The sequence below is a fragment of the Mastomys coucha genome, unplaced genomic scaffold (genome assembly GCF_008632895.1).
Source record: "Mastomys coucha isolate ucsf_1 unplaced genomic scaffold, UCSF_Mcou_1 pScaffold20, whole genome shotgun sequence".
Classification (NCBI taxonomy): Eukaryota; Metazoa; Chordata; class Mammalia; order Rodentia; family Muridae; genus Mastomys; species Mastomys coucha.
The window spans coordinates 126972651-126993749 of NW_022196903.1; the positions used below are offsets into that span (position 1 = coordinate 126972651).

Genomic DNA, 21099 nt, shown 5'->3' on the forward strand with positions numbered 1-21099 from the left:
AGCAAATGGTCCCAAGAAACAAGGTGGAGTAGCCATTCTAATATTGAATAAAATCAACTTTATAGACCAAAAGTAACAAAATAGTAAGAAAGGGCACTTCATCCTCCTCAAAGGAGAAATCTGTCAAGAAGAACTCTTAATTCTGAACATCTATGCTCCAAATGCAAGGGCACCCACATTCATAAAAAAAAAAAATTACTAAAGCTCAAAGTACATATTGCACCACACATAGTGAAAGTGAGAGATTTCAACATCCCACTCTCATCAATGGACAGATCATGGAAACAGAAACTACACAGAGACACAGTAAAACCAAAAGAAGTAATGGACCAAATGGCTTTAACAGATATCTATAGACCATTTTGTCCTAAAAGAATATACCTTCTTCTCACACCTCATGGTACCTTTCTAAAACAGGATCGTACACTCAGACACAAAACAGGCCTCAACAGAGGTTCATCCCCGGTGACATTTGTGCATTCCACCATCACAGCACCTGCTAGTCTGTGACCTTCATGGAGAAAACTGCTCCCATCTATAAACTAGGTACCCTTGGCTCCTGGCAGGGCCAGTCAGAAGGGACTTTCCTCCACCCATAGGCTCTCCTTTTGGGAGAGTTAGTTGCGGCTCATAGGGCAGAATGCTTATCTGTGCTCCCATCTTTAGGAGTAAGTCTTGCCCCAACAGAGAGTAGTGGCAGTCTGGGATTACCATAAATGAGTGGGCTATCTGGACTATTCCCAGGTCCACTGTTCTTTGTGTAGTCCATGAATACATTTTGGTGCCAGTGGCTCCTTGGACCCAAGATTTCTTGTTGGAGACTGGCCAATCAACTTGGAGGAAGACTAGTATCCATGAAGAATTAGGTGGGTTTCCCCTCCACTTTCAAGGTTACCCCGGGCTCAGGGAAGGGGTCTGAACCCCGTCCTCCCTAGTTGCTGTCTTTCCCCAGGGCTAACACCTTCTTCACTTGGGAGTGCTTTTGCCAAGGCCTGGGGTTTTCCATCCCTAGCTTCTGTTTGTTGGGGCACTCTCAGGCCCAAAGGCCCCGCTTCTTGCAGTATGCACACTGGTCCTTTTCAAGGGGTATTATGTCTCTCTTTGGTTGGAATCTCTCTTCTCCGATTTCCCTAACTACTGTAACTAAGATTCTCTGTAAATCCATTTTTTTGTTGTTTTTCTCCTTTTTATCTTCTTTTCTGTTTCTTTGCTCTTTTTTCTCTTCTGTCTCCGTGTTATGGTAGACTCTATCAGCAACCTGCACTAAATCCCTCAACGATTTCTCCTGTAGTCCCTCTAGACTCTGAAGCCTTTTCATGATATCTCTATTAGCCTGGTCTATAAAAGCCATAGTTGTAGTAGCTTTGTGCCCCTCTTTTGCTGGGGTCATAGGGTGTATACTGACAGAATGTTTTGATGAGCCACTCTAGAAAGGCAGCAGTTGACTCATCTGATCCCTGTCTAACCTCATGTACCTTGGACAAATTTGGGACCTACCAGCACAACCTGGTGGTCTTAAGGTACTCCTTACCTTTGGCTGAATTAAAGTCCCAATCAGGTTGGGTCAGGGGAAACCAGCTGTCTATGACAGCCTGGTCAATATATGGTGCCCACTTGTCTGAGGGGACATTCTTTTTGGCTTCCTGCATTAACCTCTCTCACTCTTTGGTTGTGAAGAGGAATGTCATGAGTCATTGGATATCATCCCAGATGGGCTGATGAGTAAATAAAACAGTCTCAAAGAGATTTATCAGCCTCTTAGGGTTATCTGAAAGGGGAAGAGGTATTGGGCCTTTCAGTTGTACAAGTCAGCCAAAGAGAAGGGCCAGCTTTGCAAAGCCTGATTGTCCTTATCTAGAAGCCCATATGTGCCTAGTGAGAAAGCCACCATGGTATTAGGGGAGGTGCCTCTCAGATTTTGGGTCCCCATGGCAGGACCAGGTAGTTGGGGGTCTCCTCCTGCTCCTCCCTCTGTTAAAGGGGTTTTCAACAGACCTGGTATCCTATGGGCTGAGGATCCCAGAGCCAGTGCTGGCACTGTCAGGGCTATGGGTACAAGGGTAGGAGGATATGGAGGAGGAGGGTGTTGAAGCAACAAGTCTGTTATTGAAGGGTCTTTGAGGATTGACTTCTGCTCAGGTCTGTATCTCTCATCCCATTTTTCCTTTTTCCTGACAGCCAAAACCTAAGAAGTGCCTGAGTGATCCTGGCGTAAAATCTCTTTCCTCTGCTGCTTTGATCACCTGCAAGTGGAAGGTTCCTATGGCTGGCCACACTACTCCAAAAGTGAGCCATTCAGAGAAGCAGAGAGTTACTAACTTGCCCTTCTTTACTGACAAGCTTTCTCCCCTTTACCTAACTTCCCTCCAGTGCTTAACTAGGAAGTTTAACAGGGTAGATTCAGTCTGTTCAATGTCGAAAAATGTCATCAGTCCAAGTCCAAGAACACAAAAACAAGATAACCAACACCAACAAACACAGAAAAACAATCAACAGACAGTTCTCCCCTGCCAAGGGTACAGAAACCAAGTTATAGCAAGACTCTGCTACAGCAGGTACTGTGTCTTAAAAGGAGTGGAGTCCTCTCTACTACCTGGGGTCGGGTGGTGGGCCTGAAGTATCCTCCAGACTTCTCATGGTCACTGTGTTAAGGCACATCTGCCCACTGTAATTGACTGCACCAGACCAGAGGCTTTCCAGCCAACCCCTTGTTTGTGCTGTCAGCCAAAAGGGAAAGCAGAAGACAGACAAACACATACTTAGTCCTCTATTGCTACTGCCATTGTTGCTGAGCTTGGTCGTTTTCCCTCTGATCAGCCTAGCCAGTGGTCACTCTTGGAGTCTTCTCCAATTCCTGATGAAGCCCCCAAATGTAATACCCTGACCCTTGTTCAGTGGTAGTTACTTTGAGATGCCCCCAAGTATGACACCAAGATGCAGATCGATGCAAAAGCAAGAGGTATATTTTCTGGTGCTTGGAGTCAACCCTCAATCAGTCCCTCTTGGCAAGGGACCAGAGGCAACCAAGAAGTTGTTTTTTATTTTATTATTATTGTTGTTGTTCTCTGTATCTTCTTGGCTTTCCTAGAAGTTGTTCTATAGAAAAGCTGGAGTTAAAGGTCTGTGTCACCACTACTGCATGGTTCTACAGTTTCCTCTTTTTTTCTTTTTATTTTTAATTTAACTAGAAGATAAAGATGAACTAAGGAGCTGAGTAAGCAGACTGGGTCAGACAATTTTAGGCAATAGTTATGGATCTCTAATTTTAGAGAACTACATGGGGATATTTTACCCTTTTGTCTTGAGCTTGTGGAAATTACTGAGGTAGCTTTCTCTTAAGTCAGCTGTCCAAAGTGTGTTTTAACTTCTTCAGAACAACAAAGTCATCAAGATCCACAACAAAAAATACATCTAGGGTTGCTCTCTAGCCTGTAGGGATTAGTTTACCTGTAATCTTTTCTTACTAATCATGTCTCTGACATTGCTCAAATGTAGAGTCTCTTGTAGAGAGCATCGAGGCTATAAATAAAATAATTATGTAAAATTTATAAAATAGCTGGGTAGTGGTGGCAGACACCTTTAGTCCCAGAACTTGGGAGGCAGTGGCAGGCAGATTTCTGAGTTCAAAGCCAGTTGGTCTACAGAGTGAGTTCCAGGACAGGCAGGGCTATTTAGAGAAACCCTATCTAGAAAATACCAAATATATATATATATATATATATATATATATATAGTAAAAACAATTTGTTTTATTCTATTATTCTCGTATTATTTGGTGTTTACTGAAAAGCACACATCATGATCTCTCTCTTCTGAAGTATTTATTATTTATGTCTTTAAAACAAACCACTCCCACAACAGAGTAGCTTTAAGCAGTAAGGCAGTAAAGCAGTAAAGCTTAATTAAATACAGTTGCCTCTCTCTCTCTCTCTCTCCATATATATATATATAATATATATAAATATGTATATACATACACATACATACATACATATATATGTATACATATATACATGCATATATACACACACATACATATATATGTATACATGTATATATGTGTATGTATATGTATATATATGTGTGTGTGTATACATATATGTATATATACATATATATATATATGTATGTATATATAGGTCATATATATGTATGACATAAAAATCTCCCTGTGATTACTTTGGGGAAAAAGGGGAGGCTAACCAATTTTGAAGTTCACTTAAGCTTTGTCAGGCTTCAGACCTTCACTAGGTTTTGGCCAGAAAAGCTATGCCTTGTCACATAGCCACTTCAAAGGGTCTCACTAGAAAACTGATCATATTTAGAGAAACTGAAATTTAGATAAATTTGTTGATTCAAGACTTTACCACCTAGAGGAAGCCAATGAAACAAGCACTGCCAGGAGTGAAATCCCTATACAATAGTACTATTCTACTGACTAGAAGTGAAGTAAGTCAAGCTCACACTCAAAAACATGGCATACAGAAATAAATGGAAAGCAAGAGGCACTAGCATAGCAGATCCTTTACTACAGTCACAGTGAGAGAGAAACTACCATTCAGATGTTGACTTTCAGGTCTATTTTGTCATTATATATGAAATTATCCCTCTGATTTTTGTCAGACAAAAGCTAAGGAGTAAAAAAAGAGAATGCATGCAGATTCTTGTTTGAAAGATGTTGCCTGTCATGCTCATGCAATTGGAATCTAATGTCCAGCTCGAAATTCTATAACCATATGGTTATTAGTCATGTATCAAAGTTCTTTTCCTTAATTATTTGAAAAAGCTCAAACAAAAAAGGACAGGCTTGTGAAATACAATAGTAAGCCTTCAATTCTGGCTTATTATTCCTAAAAGAGAACAATTTTGACTCTATTCATGAACATTAGGTTTTGCTTTCTTTATCTTTCAAAGTTAAAGTTTCAATTGAAGCTAACAATTTTGTTTACTAGTATGCAGAAGAAGCATATTATCTAGCATTGTCCTACTGCATTTGTTTTGATTTTTGCAAATCCATGCATATGTTTTGCTTTGATCATGTCAGCTAGTAAAACTATGCAACCCAGTACCTAGGTCACAATAGAAAAATGAAAAATTTCAAGAGTATTTTGCTCATCTGAGATTTGCCTAAGTAACCTGATATCACTGAGGTGCCACGTTTTAAAACTGTTTTATTAGTGTTGGAGAATTTCATATTTTATATTTTAATACTGTTTACTCCTCTCTCCAATTCTTCCAAGAACAATCCATTTTCAAAACTATCTAACCTCATGTCATAATTTTTCCATAAACCTAACACTTCCATATTTTTATTAGATATTTTCTTTATTTACATTTCAAATCTTATCCCCTTTCCTGGTTTCCCCTCTGAAAACCCCCTATCCCCCCTCCCCTTGCTCATCAACCCACCCAATCTGGTTTCCTGGCCCTAGCAGGCACTGTAGAGCCCCTCAGGAGGCAGCTATATCAGGCTCCTGTTAGCAAGCATTTGTTGGCATCCACAAGAGTGTCTGGGTTTGGTGACTGTGCGTGGGTTGGATCCACAGGTGGTGCTGTCTGAGGATTGCCTTTCCTTCAGTCTCTGCTCCACATTTTTCTTTGTAATTCCTCCTGTAGATATTTTGTTCCCCCTTTAAGAAGGACCTAAGCAGCCACACTTTGATAGTCCTTCTTCTTGAACTTCATGTGGTCTGTGAATTGTATCTTGGGTATTCTGAGCTTCTGGATTAATATCCAATTATCAGTGAGTGCATACCATGTGTGTTCTTTTGTGATTGGGTTACCTCACTCATGATGATATTTTCTATTCCATCCATTGGCTTAAGAATTTCATAAACTCATTGTTTTTAATAACTGAGTAGTACTCCATTGTGTAAATGTACCACATTTTTTGGTATCCATTCCTCTGTTGAGGGACATCTGGGTTTTTTCCAGCTTTTGGTTATTATAAATAAGGTTGCTATGAACACAGTGGAGCATATGTCCTTATTACATGGTGGAGCATCATCTGGGTGTATACCCAGAAGTAGTTTTGCTAGGTCCTCAGGTAGTACTATGTCCAATTTTCTGAGGAACCGCCAAACCAACTTCCAGAGTGGTTGTACTATCTTGCAGTCCACCAATGGAGGAGTGTTTCTTTTTCTCCACATCCTGGCCAGCATCTGCTGTCACTTGAATTTTTTTATTTTTTATCTTAGCCATTCTGACTAGCATGAGGTAGACTCTCAGGGTTGTTTTGATTTGCATTTCCCTGATCACTAAGGATGTTGGACATTTCTTTAGGTGCTTCTCAGTCATTTGGTGTTCCTCAGTTGAGAATTCTTTGTTTAGCTCTGTACCCCATTTTTAATAGGGTTATTTGGTTATCTGGAGTCTAATTTCTTGAGTTCTTTGTATATATTGGATATTAGCCCTCTATCGGATATAGATTGGTAAAGATCTTTTCCCAATCTGTTGGTTGCTGTTTTGTCCTATTGACAGTGACCTTTGCCTTACAGAAGCTTTTCAATTTTATGAGGTCACATTTGTCAATTCTTGATCTTAGAGCATAAGCCATTGGTGTTCTGTTACAGGAATAATTCCATATATGTTGCCCCTAAACTCTTGGGAGTAAACAACCATTTTCAAGTTGGATTTAAATACTATGCTGTGAAAATGCTCCTTTATAGAAATGAACAAACATCTACTCACCCATATTTGCAACTGGTGACAGATCAGATTCCTAAAGTATAACTTGGAGACCCAATGAGTTTTATTGTAGTTACTAATGGGAATATGTATGAAGGGTCAATGAAAACTCACCCTAGCATGGGTCATTAGAGCTGGAGACTTGAAGTTCATTGCATTAGCTGCAGGGCCCACATCCCAACAACTTGAGGGGTGATTCAGTTGTCGTAAACCTGTTGCAATTGTCTCAGCTTGTCAGAGATTATTTTAATATTGCAAAACAAATATTGATTGAAATATATACATCAAATTATAATTACCAGGATTCTTAGCATGGAAAAATAAATACAATTGTAGTCAATAATCTTTTTGTGAATATTTGAATATTGTGTAATCAGTCCACCAAGTTGTCATAAATAGAAATTATAATAATATAAAATTTATTATAGATAAAACAGGTTCATTAACACTAGCTTTGGAATAGGTGATGTTACTTTGTTCTGAAGTACTTCTTTTAAAGAAAGTTCTGGTTTACTGACATATTACTGACAAACAGTAAAGTGTATCATTTCCAATGCACTGTGTTCTGGATTTTGAAAAATTCAAGCTGACTTTTAATTTTATTTTGTAGATGAAATGTGAGAATGACGCTGCATGTCATTTTGGCTTAGAAAGACTCTCTCCCCAGGATCTGTTGTTGGTCAGGTGGAAACTATGATGATTCCAAATCAGAATAAAGTTATCAGAAAGAGCTCCCTGCAGGTGAGTGTAATTCTTGCTGGAAATCCAAGTCCTGAGACTTTCTCGAAAGCCTATGAACTGTCAATGTCAGTAACCATTCTACTCAGCTCCACCCCTTCTAATCTATCTATTTGTTCCTCTTCATACTTGAGCTCATTTTGCCATCTGGAAGGGGGCAAGCCACAGGGAACATCCTGCCTCTACACTGAAGGTATGTGTGTTGTTCCATTCTAAGATGTTTTCTTGATATGTGCCACACCAGCCTGTTAGAAACATGCTATCTACGTGGATACCACACAAACGATAAATAATTCTGAGTCTTCAAATTTTTTACCTTCTTTGCTCATTGTTCTATCAGGGCCTGAATGTACTAGTATCAAAGATTCTAAATCACTTCATGTTGTTTGCTGCCATCAACACTATATTTGGCAACCATTCCTAAATTTAGTATGGCTCTTTAGATACTGAATTATCAGTTTATCAAATTACTCATTATTCATCTTTCCCAGCATCTATGACGTCCTTCATCTCCTTTGGTGACAATCAGTTACATTTACAATGCAGACATTGAAGTCAGTGATTGAAGTTGGATACAGTCTGATGGTGTTTCTTTCTAATGGCAGGAGAGGCCAGGAATAAGGAATTGTCTGGCTTTGTGGATTAGCTAATCCCTATCTTGACAAATCACAGCACAAGAAGAGTTTTCGATCTTAAATTCAGGGATAACGAAGACCTACTGCATCAGGTAACATGTAAAGCATATCAAAAGCATGAGCTTACCAACTTCTACCATATTAAACATGATCTATATGTACAATAAATATTGACCAATATGGATACTGAAGAAAAATCTTTTCATTGTATTTTGTCAGGTTATATATATAGCTTTTTCTTCATTCCATTCACAGTTCACATATAAGTAGATAGAGTTAAGTCTATCTATCACAATTAGTATGTCATTAGCAAACAACATTTGTAGAATGATCTGCAGTGATATATTCCATAGGAGATGTTCAGCCCAGATAAAACACTAATCACAAAACAAAACAATTATTTCACCCATATCCAGCTTATTGAACCATTAAGTTTATTTCAGTTGTTTATGAGAGAATTGGAATGGGGTTACTTAATTACAGGGATATGGATGTCTCAGGATAGTTGTAGTTGTTGTTACTTAAGTAACCTTGGATAAGAGACCTTGTGCCTTGTGTATCTAGGACCATCACTAACCTAGTAAACTCTTACTCTCCTGGTATTATGAGCTTCTCTCATTACTCTCAGTGGGGCGACTTCAATCTAAAGGAGACAGCAAGACAGTAAGTCTGCCAATTTGCCACAGGATTGGACTCAGCTCTTCTTACTTCTTACTCAACAGACCAAATAAAAGGAGTTATTCATGTTGTAATTCCATATCGTGCCACTCAGAGTTGTCAAAATTACCATGAGGGCAGATAGAAGTGACAGAGTGGAGGAAGGGAGAGAAGGAGAGAGACAGAGACAGAGAGAGAAAGAATCAGAAATCCCCAAAGCTTTCAATATTTAGTTTATATTATTTTAAAAGAAAAAAATTCCATTAACTTTCCACTTAGCAAAAATATTACTTGAAATGATCACTTTTTGTTCTGTTTGGGTTTTCATTTGGATTTATGAACCATTGTTCTCCTTACTTATATTCTGTCTATAAAGTTAAAATCCATTCCCAGAGCATCATAGTACACATTAAATTTTGAAGAATGAAGAGACATTTAAAATAAGTTTTGCATATAGGACCCAAGTCAATTATTTAAATGCATTGCAATATTGTCTCTGCATCATGGGATTGAAATGAGGTAGAATCTAAAGTCAAGTTGGAGAACTTGAATTTCAACAACTATGAATTGATCTCTGATTTCAGAGAACTAGATGGAGATAATTTACCCTCCTGTCCTGATGTTATAAGAATTATTGGGTTGGATTTCTCTTAATTCAGCCATCCAAATTTTGTCCAGACTTCTTCAGGACATTCTTAATGTCATTAAGATCCACAGCAAAATATATATATTTATGCTCTCTAGTCTTTGGGGTCAAACTCATGACGGGATTAGTTTAATTTATACTTTTTCTTATTATGGATGTTTCTGATATTGATCAAATATAGAGTCACTTACAGAGAGTGTTGAGGTCATAACTAACATCAAGTTTCTATAATAAAAATGATCGGTTTTGTTTCTGTTGTTTTTGTATCTATTATTTGAGGTTTACTGATAAGAACACATCGTGAGCTCTCTTATGATTCATGGCTTTAAAACAAACCAGTCTCTCAACAGGGTAGGTTTAAGCAACAAGATTGAGGTAAAGCTTAATTTAATTACAACTGCCTCATATATATATATATATATATATATATATATATATATATATATATATATATATATATGCATATATATGTATAAGTGTATATAAATATATATATATAAATATATAAGTTATATATAACATATATATATGTTATATAAATGTGTATATATATATATATATATATATATATATATCTTAAAATCTCCCTGTTATTACTTTGGGAAAAAATTGAAGCGAACCAACTTTGAAATTCACTTGGGTATTGTCAGGATTTGGATCTTCACTGGGCTTTGGTCAGAGAATCTATGTCTTATCACATAGCCCATTTAAAAGGTCTGAATAGAATAATGATCATATTTAGAGAAACTTAAATTTAGATAAATTTGAAGATTTGAGACCTTTCTACCTACAGGAAGCCAACAATACAAGCACTGTCAGGAGTGAAATCCCTATACAATGCTTCTATTATGTTTATTATACGTGAATTAAGTCAAGCTCACACTCAAGGGAATGGCATAGCTTACACAAATAAATGGAAAGTAAGAGGCAGTCTCATTCCGGATTCTCTACTACATTAGCTGAAAGAAAAAAAACTACCATTCAGATATTGACTTTCACATCTCTTTGACATTACATAAAAAAATCCCCCCCTTTTTTTGTCAAACAGAAGCTAAGGACAAAGGAATGATGCATGCAGATTCTTGTTTGAAAAATGCTGCCTGTCATGCTCATGCAATTGTGATTCACTGTCTAATGTGAAATTTTATCATCACTTAGATACTAGTCACATGTTAAAATTCTTTTTCTTAATTATTTGACTAACTTCAAACAAAAAGGGACAGCACTATGATATACAATGCTTTCAATGCTGGCTTATTATTCCTAGAAGAGAATAAATTTGCACCATTCATGAATTTCATGTTTTGCTTTCTTCATCTTCCAAGGTTGTTTCACTTGATGCTAATAATCTCATTTGCTAAGATGCAGAAGCATTGTAATGCTGCTTCTGTTTTGTTTTTTGCAAATTCATGCATAATTTTTGGGTTTATCATGACAGCTAGTAAAATATTGAAACTCAGTACCTAGATCACAATAGAAAAATTAAAATTTACATGAGGATCGTGATCATCTGAGATTTGCCTAAATAACCTGCTATCATTGAGGTACCATGTTTTAAAACTCTTTTATCAATTTTTGAAATTTTATATATTGTACTTGATACTTTTACCCTTTCCTGAAGTTCTCCCAGATCCACCCATTTTCATACCTATCTAGCCTTTTGTCATCACTTTCCTTAAGCCTAACAACTCCATATTGCTCATAAACTCCTGGGAGTAACCAACCATTTCATATTGGATTTAAATACTGTGATGTGAAAATACTTCTTTGGGAAATGAATAATCAACTACCCACCCATATTTGGAACTGGTGACAGATCAAAATCTTAAATTTTAATTTGGAAACCTAATGAATTTTATTGGGTTTATTAATGGAAATATGCATGCATAGAAATGTAAGTGACTCAAAGACAGCTCTATCACTAAAAACTCACCCTAGCATGGGTCAGTATAGCTGGAGACTTGGAGTGCATTGCATAATCTGTAGGGCCCACAGCTCAATAAATTGAAGGGTTTCCTTTCTATGTGAGTCTATTGTCCTAAACCTGTTGTAATTGACTCAGCTTGTCAGAGACCCTTTTAATATCATAAAATAAATATTGATTGAAATATATACATCAAATATTATTATCAGCACACTTATTTTGGCATGGAGAAATAAGTGAACCTGTAGTTGATTAAGCCTTTTTGTGAATATTTAAATTTTGTGTAATTAGTCCATAACTGGTCATAAATAAAAATTAAAATCATATACAATTAACTACAGATAAAACAGTTACATTAGCATGGGCTTTGTAATAGGTGAGGGCACTTTGCTCTGAGGCACTTCTTTTAAAGAAAGTTCTGGTTTGTTGGTAGATAATTGACAAATAATAAAGTGTATCATTTCCAATGCACTGTGTTCTAGATTTTGAAAAATTCAAGTTGACCTTTAATTTATTTTGTAGATGAAATGTGAGAAAGATGCTGCATATCATTCTGGTTTAGAAAGACTCTCTCCCCAGGATCTGTTGTTGGTCAGGTGGAAACTATGATGATTACAAATCAGACTGAAAGTTATCATAAAGCTTCAGGAAGAGCTCCCTACAGGGGAGTCTAATTCTTGCTGGAAATCCAAGTCCTGACATTTTCCTGAAAACCCGTAAAGCCTCACTGTCAGTACCCATTCCACTCAGCTCCTCCCCTTGTCCTGTTTCTATTTGTTTCTCTGCATACCTGACCTCATTTTGCTACCTGGAAGAAAGTGAGATACAGAGAATATCCTTCCTCTATGGCAAAGTTATGTGTTTTTCCATTCGTAAATGTTTTACTTGATATGTTCCACACCAGTCTGTTATCCTGTCTTCATGGAACTTACCATCAAAAGATAAATACTTCTGAGTCTTCAAATTGTTTACTTTCTTTCTGCACTATTTCTTTTGGAACTGAAAATACTATCAGGCAAAAACTTTAAATCACTGCATATTTGTTCTTTGCCATCTACACTGGATTTGGCAACCATCCCTTAATTTGTCAAATTATATCCTGTATTACTCTTTAGACACTGATTTACGACTATATCAAAGTATACTTTCTTCATCTTTCCTAGCGTGTGTGACATCCTTCTTCTTTGGTGACAATCAATTATGTTTTCAATGAAGATACAGGAAGGAATTTAAAGGAGAGGTAGCTGCAGTCTGATGGTGTTTGCTGCTAATGAAAGACTCTGTTGTACCAGTCGAAAGAGAGACCAGGAATAAAGAGGTGTCTTATTTTGTGGATGAGCTAATATTCTTTGTTGACTAATCACACTACAAGTACAGTTTCCCCTCTTACATTTGTGGATATAGTAATCCTATTACATCAGGTAACATGGAAAGCTTATAATAAACATGACCTGACCAATATGGAGAAATACTGTACACGATCTATATGCATAATAATATTGGCCAATGTAGATACATTATAGAAAAAAAATTAAATTATTTGAATCTCAATAAATACATACTTACAAGTGAGCATTGTACAAATGTATATATGCATATGAGATAATGAGGAAATATTGTTTAGACTACTTAATATTGGAAGATTAAAGATCCTCATGACACTTACAGAGATAAAAATATAGAGATACAGACATCATATGGTAAGGTCTCTGAAATTTGCTGTACTTAAAAAGCTAAGAGAGTCCCATATCAGTTTTAATTCCATTGTTTTTTTATATACTTGATAATTTCTAAAAGTCTTTTCCACAGGAGAGAAAAAGTGATATGAAAATGCATAGATTAAAGCAAATACAGTTAAACAGAAGAGAAAAAGTCACATGAAAATGCATAGATTGAAGCAAACACATTTAGGTGACAGAACTCGTATGTTTTCCATTGCACAAAAGCTTGTAAGTTTCCAATCTTTTCTTTATCATTGTCTAGAAAATACTACCACAGGAGCTGTGTGCTAGCAAAGCACCTCTGGTCTGACTCTCCTGAGCGGCGTGAGAAGATGCATTTTCACTGAAAGAGCTTCAGACTCCATCACTGTAATATCTCCACTCTGTTTTTCTATTAGTGTGTGTGGGAGAGTTAAGTATAAATATTTTTATGAGAATCAACTCAGAAATCATCAAAAATCTTCAAAACTATACGGTAAAAGTAGCATTTCAAATGAATACATTTGTACATCTTTTGAACTAATACATAAAATGGAGCATCTTTTGAAGAGAATATTTGATACCACCCAGAACACACTACTAGTCATTTTATTCATTGAATTAATAATTGGAATTATAGGAAATGGATTCACAGCCTTAGTGTACTGCATGGATTGGGTTAAGAGAAAAAACATGTCATTAGTTAATCAAATCCTCACTGCTTTGGCAACTTCCAGAATTTGTCTGCTCTGGATCATGCTAATAGGTTTACTGATTACCTTACTGGACCCATATTTCCTTATGACTAGACCAATGATACAAGTCAGTAGTAATCTGTGGACTATAGCTAACCATACCAGCATCTGGCTTGCTACATGCCTCAGTGTCTTTTATGTTCTCAAGATAGCCAGTTTTTCTAACTCTCCTTTTCTCTATCTAAAGGGGAGAGTTAAAAAAGTGGTTTCCGTTACACTGCTGTTATCTCTGGTCCTCTTGTTTTTAAATATTTTACTAGTTAACTTGGAAATTAACATGTGTTTAAATGAATATCATCAAATAAACATATCATACATCTTTATATATTATTATCATGCAAATTGTCAAATACAGGTGTTAAGATACCACATTATTATCCTGTCTGTCCCCTTTGTTTTGTCCCTGTCAACTTTTCTCCTGCTCATCTTCTCCCTATGGACACATCACGAGAGGATGCAGCAGCATGTTCAGGGATACAGAGATGCCAGAACCATGGCCCACTTCAAAGCCTTGCAAACTGTGATTGCCTTTTTCCTACTATACCTCATTTATATCCTTTCTCAGTTACTACAACTTTGGAAACATAAGTTAATGAATAAAGTTCATTTCATTTTATTTAATAATATAATAAATATAGCTTTTCCTTCATTCCATTCATATGCCTTGATTCTGAGAGACAGGAAGCTTAGGCAGGCCTCTCTCTCTGTGTTGTGGCAGCTGAAATGCAGGCCAAATTATGTGGAATAACACTTCTTTGCATTTTCATTTTCAATTTTTAAATATTCTTTGAATCTGACTGCATGAAATTGGTGTTTTTTTTGCAACAACCACTAATTAAAGCTATTATTAATTTAGCAAATTGTGTACAAGGTTATTCCTTTTTTTTTTTTTTTTTTTTTTTTTTTTTTTTTTTTTTTTTTTTTTTTGAGACAGGGTTTCTCTGTGTAGCCTTGGCTGTCCTGGAACTCACTCTGTAGACCAGGCTGGCCTCGAACTCAGAAATCCTCCTGCCTCTGCCTCCCAAGTGCTGGGATTAAAGGCGTGCGCCACCACCGCCCGGCCTAGGTTATTTCTTAATATACCTATCAAAATGACCTGTTTACATTTCACTAAAACATAAATATATCAAAATTATATAGATTTTGGATCAACCAATAATCACAGAGATTTTGACTTATGACATATATCAGATATGTTTTAATATCTATAAGAAACTGTGATGAAAGCATATAATTGAAGCCATATAATATGAAATATGTAGATAAAACTGGAGAAGAAATGTATAGTATAATATAGAATTATAAACCACTGAAAATACAGGTATTTTATTAATACAGAGCTCAATTTGGAATTATTTTTGACAATTTTTCAGAATCATGATGCTACTGTGTTTGAGTTATTGCATATTTGTTATTAGTTTCATTATCACCATTCTAAAATACTTTCATAATTATTAAGACAACATAATTTACATTTCTAGGTACAAAGCATATTATTTTAGAGAATGAAATATAATCTATTTTATTTTAATGCATAATTATAAGACATGCAAGATTTTTATAGTTTTAAAATATTAATTTGAAATGGTTATTTTTGATATTTTTAATATTATAGATCCATACTAATATGTGAAATATGATATTGATGACCCCCCACACAATCAATAGCAAAGCTTCAAGTGTATACCTATTCTTACTATTTATTGCACAGTAGAATTTAAAAACCTATAATATTAACTATATTTATGAAATGGTTTCAAAGAATTACTTGTAGAATATGATACCTATGCAATAGATTTTGGGCAGATACCCAGTGTTTTATGCAGTTAAATCTTCATTGTGATATGCTTCCGAATTTTAGTAGAGATGAAATGTCCTTTGTTTAGACACATTTTTATCCTTAAAATTTTCAAATTTCTCGGTTGAATTCATAATATACATATAATACACATAGTATATAATGTAATATACATATAATACATATATAATACACATAGTCCCACAAAGTGTTCAGTCATTCATTGAAACATGTGTATAGTTAACATCGATTCATTGCATCATTTGAATATATTTGACTGAGAAACAGAAGATCTGAAATGAAACTGAACGTCCCTTACAAGCAGTTCTCAAGATATATTTCTTGGTCTGAGGAACTAAACGCATGACCTTATGTATGGTAGAAAAGTTTTTCTATACTGAGGTACACTCCTAAGTGTAACCCTAAGTGTCTCTGCCTTCAATCCATCTGCGTTCTCACACATGAAAACTGCTACTTTTCACATGATTACTCCAGGATTCAGCAGAATATAAGAATTTGGTGGAAGGTGATAATAACATCCTTCAAAAGAGGGAACACACCACACAAAATCAGACAAAATACAAGACATCCCCAGTTAGAGTTGGTAGCAGATAAACTACATTTTGTTTCTTAAAGCAAACATTCCTGCCTACCAAATGCAAAACAGTTTCAAGGCAAGACAAAAAAAAAATCATAGACTCCCTGTTAACCTCAGGGTCTGTGTGATGTACCTATCAGTCACATTTAATAGAGAATATGGCTCTTAATTCCAGTTTAACAGTGAAGCAAAAAGTTTAAGAGCCTTTCCTATATTCCTGATAAAGGTATGATTTACAATATACACCAGAGATATATGGGAATCTTGAAAACTAAGTTCTATGTATTTCAATTATTGAGCTATAATTCCTAGAGGTATGTTAAGTTTCCTTCAGGTCCATGTGAATGATGGATAAAGAAGAGTCTGAATGATGACTCCATGGTCATAGAGAATTGGAATGTTGTAAATTCAGAGACAAACTATTTTGATCTGTCCTTAGTTCTCTTAGTTGCCATGCAATATTTTCACTTTGTCCCAGATCTGATATTTTTAGGATTATCATATAAATTTTTTTGTTAACATAAGTACCAGCTATAAGTACTATAATATGTGTATGTGTTTATAATGATTTATAGAACAATTTTTGTATTTGAAATAATGGTATTATTGTAGAAGTGTTTGTATTAGCCATTTTCTTGCTGCTCTAATAAGATATCATGGCAATATTATGAGAAAACAGATGCTGATGAAGGAGACATGACAGCCAGCAGTTGGAGGAGGAAACCGGGACATTATAACTTCTGCATATGCAAAGCAGAGAGAATAAATGGAAGTAGAATGAGGCTATAAACTCTCAAATCTGTCCTCTGTGATGTACTCCTTCAGTGAGGCATTACCCCATCCCTCAAAAGTGCTACAGACCTGGACAGTAGTAATACCTGAGTTTATATGGGTCACTTCTCATTCAAAACAACATATTACACTGACACCCATAGCTTTATTCATGATCATATCACAATGTAAAATTCGTGTACCCCAACACCCTCTAACCCTATCATCTTTTTATATTTTTATTGCTGTTTAAAAGCTAAAGTACTTTGTGAGACCCAAGGTAGATGCAGTCTCTTAATTGTGCCTCCTATACAATCAAAAATCAAATTGCATATTCCAACATAAAATGGTACACAATAATCCTTTCGATTGTTAAAAAGAGGAATTCAGACTTAGTGGAGAAAAGCAGGAAGAAAGCAGGAGTGAAACCAAAGGTAATGATACAAAATCCTATAGCAGCATGCCAGAAGTGAAACCATCCTATAGCAGCATGCCAGGAGTGAAACCATCCTATAGCAGCATGCCAGGAGTGAAACCATCCTATAGCAGCATGTCAAGTCCTATAGCAGCATGCCAGGAGTGAAACCATCCTATAGCAGCATGCCAGAAGTGAAACCATCCTATAGCAGCATGCCAGGAGTGAAACCATCCTATAGCAGCATGCCAGGAGTGAAACCATCCTATAGCAGCATGCCAGAAGTGAAACCATCCCATAGCAGCATGCCAGGAGTGAAACCATCCTATAGCAGCATGCCAAGTCCTATAGCAGCATGCCAAGTCCATGGGTCTTCAGATTCCTTTTACTGCCTGCAAGATATGTCTTTTTCTTTTTTTGAATAATTTCTATTACCTGTGAAAGACACAGAAAAACAGGCAGTGTTTTAGTGAAAGAGAAGGAGTCAAACAATACTTTCAAATACAAATTCTTTAGAGGACACAATTTAGAACATAACATTTGAAATTCTGTAATGACAAAATAATTTCTTACTAATAAAAATGTAAAAGGGCATAAGGATTTATCTTCTGTATCAATACAGAGCTAGAAAGGTGGTTCAGGAGTTATAATCACTTATAGATTTTTGCAAAGGACCTGCTTTGTGGTTTTTGTTCCCAATACTCAGGCTACAACTCACATCCTCTGTAAACCTGGTTTCTGAGAATCCAACAACTCTCCTGAACTTCCAAGTCTCCTATATGTATGCATTAATCATATATATACCCATGTGCACAATACACATACACAAACGAGATTTTTTTTAAAGATTTACTTATTTATTATATGTAAGTACACTGTAGCTGTCCTCAGACCCTCCAGAAGAGAGTGTCAGATCTCATTGCAGATGCTTGTGAGCCACCATGTGGTTGCTGGGATTTGAACTCAGGACCTTCGGAAGAGCAGTCAGAGCTCTTAACTGCTGAGCCATCTCACCAGCCCCCACAAACAAGAATTAAGTTTAAAATAACATAATTTATTAAGGTGGGTTCTTCTTATGGAGAAAGAATCCATTTCCAACACAATTTTAGATAAAACCAAATAGAATTTAGGAGCATCCATAAACTACTTCAATACTGAAGAGATAAATCTTAATTACTAAAAAGGAGTTCCCTTGTCTGTTAAGATGAACAATTCACTTGTGAAAATTATGAGGTAATTTAACTCCGAATATGAACAAGGGAGGTTTGTTCTGAGGATTGCTTAGAGAACTATGGGATAAAGTTTCACGTCTTTATTTCCTTAGAATCTTTTTCTTTCTATCTCTCTCTGTCTCTGTCTCTTTCTCTGTCTCTCTGTCTCTCTGTCTCTCTCTGTCTCTCTGTCTCTCTGTCTCTCTGTCTCTCTCTGTCTCTCTGTCTCTCTGTCTCTCTCTCTCTCTTTCTCTCTCTTCCTTTCTTTCTTTCCTTTGTTCTTCCTTTTATTTGATTCTTTATTGGTCATGGCTACTATTTGAATGGAATAAAGGGGGAGGAGTAGGTGGCACTTATACCAGGCCAAGCATGTTTTACAGGCCTGTAGGTGATGGAGAAATCACCCAGGCAGTGGCTGATCAATGCTTGTTTGATATCGAACTGTTCGAAGGGCTTGCCTTTGTACACCCACTATGCTGCCTACCTCCTCAGGCTAAATGATCATGTCCCTCAGGTGAGTCTTTAATACCTCTGGCTTTTCCATGCATGGGCCCTCCTTAGCCTTTCTCAAGTACCTGAGTAGTGAATCCTGCTTCCAACACAGGTGATGGTTCAGGCAACACCTCTGGTAGGTGCTATACAACTACTCCAGAGACTCATAGGACATGTCCAGCAAATGGTCCAGGTCTACTTCTTCTACTCCACTTTAGCCATCTTGGAGGAATTATTTTATTTTATGTGTAGGGGTGCGTTTTATTTTTCTTCTTGTTTTACATCTGCTCTGTGCACTGTTTGCATGCACGGTGCTGCATATGTCAGAAGAGAGCATTGGACTTTCTACAACTGTAGTGACAAACAGTTGTGAGCTACCATGTGGGTTTGGCAATTGAACCTGTGGCCTCTGGAAAAGAACCTACTAAGCCATCTCTAGTCCCTTCCTTAGAACTTTCAGAAAGCCAAATAGAAAGTGTACAAAATTGTAGGAGACAGAGGTTTGCTTATGTTATGGAAGATTGCTTTTTATGATAATTCAGAGAATAAAAGACAAAAGATTATTAGGAAAATTCTATAGATCATTTTCTTTAATCCTTTGCTCTGATGCAATAGTTTATAAAATATTATTCCTTGGTAGTAATAAACAATTCAAATCAACTGCAGAAGATCAGGTTTTATCTAGTAATTTAGACATTTTCTTTCTACTATACCCTTTCAATTTTAAATATTAACTGACATATATACTTGATCAACTCAAAATGAGGCAGATGTTAGATAAAGTTAACAATGACAAAACTATGAAAAATAATGTCTTCATTTGCAAGCTATCAAATGAGAAATGAAACTTTCCTTCAGTACCTGATGTAGAATATTCCAGCATAAACATACAATCTGGGTGCCAGTCTTCTGAGATGTTTGAAACACAGTGTATCCCATGCAAAGCATTGAGCACTGTGCAGTTTATTAAGTGTTTTCCTGATTTTTTCGTTCAAAGACAGTAAAAAGATCCTGAAAGTTCAACATACACACAAAACCCCAATGTTGATTGAATTTAATTATGGAAATTAAGATGTCATAGCCATGGAGATTAAACACACATGCACACACATACACACACACACACACACACACACACACACACACACACACATACTCCCACAGTCCTTGAGTTTATGAGCAAGAAAGCATCATCCCATCCAGAGAGAGAGAGAGAGAGAGAGAATTAATTTTTTTTCCTTGAAATTTTTCTAATGTCTTCACAGTACTGGTGACCTGGACTAACTGGATCAGGAGATACAGTACCTCAGCTAACTGAATTCATAGTTTTACCTACCTCTAGAGCTGCTTTATTTGAAGATGTTAAGACATTGTTATGAAACTGTTATCAAATACATTTTATAGATGGAAAATTACAAAATTATTCTTACTTTACAGTAAATATCAACCATTACATCTCCCTTCTAGCTCTACTATATTGTGTTTGCTATAAAGATGGTTAATTTTCTAACTTAGAAAACCTTGAAATTTCCTCCCAATAAAATGTGGGACATAAGCTTTCACATTCAAAGATCAATAACAAACACACTGTGACTTCTAATAGAAACCAAACTGATTATCTTTGTGTCTCTTTATATCTCCTGCAAATTTTCCAAAAAGGCTAATAATTGAATAAATTCTAAAGATAATCCTGCAGAATACTTTATATTAAATAAGTAAAGATGAATATATATGTGTTGGTATTTGATACATTTATGAAGCTCAGTAGACATATTGGGAATACTAATATACATGGTGACAAGAAGTTTCTTTTGAATTCTAAAGTCAAGTGTATTTCACTAGGTTCTTATTCTGTTAATGTCTTCTGAAATTAGGACTGCAGTGCAATTTGCAACAGCCAAATAATAGCTCACTAGCTGTAGTTCCAGTTGCAAAGAGTCTGGCACACTCTACTGATTTCTGAGGGCTCCAGGCATGTGCATGGTATACACACTATAGGGAGGCAAAATATTTGTGCTCATACCATAATAAAATAAAATTTAAAAAATTTTTAGAAGAGTTTACATTTTGTA

The 21099-nt window shown here is 36.1% G+C and overlaps 1 protein-coding gene and 1 pseudogene across 1 annotated transcript; one reads left to right on the top strand and one right to left on the bottom strand.

Moving 5' to 3' along the window:
• Positions 1–13539: 13539 nt before the first annotated feature.
• On the top strand, positions 13540–14490 carry LOC116098380 (taste receptor type 2 member 109-like). Its single transcript, XM_031381018.1, has one exon. The coding sequence runs from the start codon at positions 13540–13542 to the stop codon at positions 14488–14490; it is 951 nt and encodes a 316-aa protein (XP_031236878.1).
• Positions 14491–18850: 4360 nt separating this feature from the next.
• LOC116098383 lies at positions 18851–19217 on the bottom strand (annotated as a pseudogene).
• Between the last annotated feature and the right edge of the window lie 1882 nt (positions 19218–21099).

Bases quoted from the DNA above. Each gene is read 5' to 3' on its own strand.
- LOC116098380 (XM_031381018.1), top strand. From the start codon at position 13,540: ATGGAGCATCTTTTGAAGAGAATATTTGATACCACCCAGAACACACTA.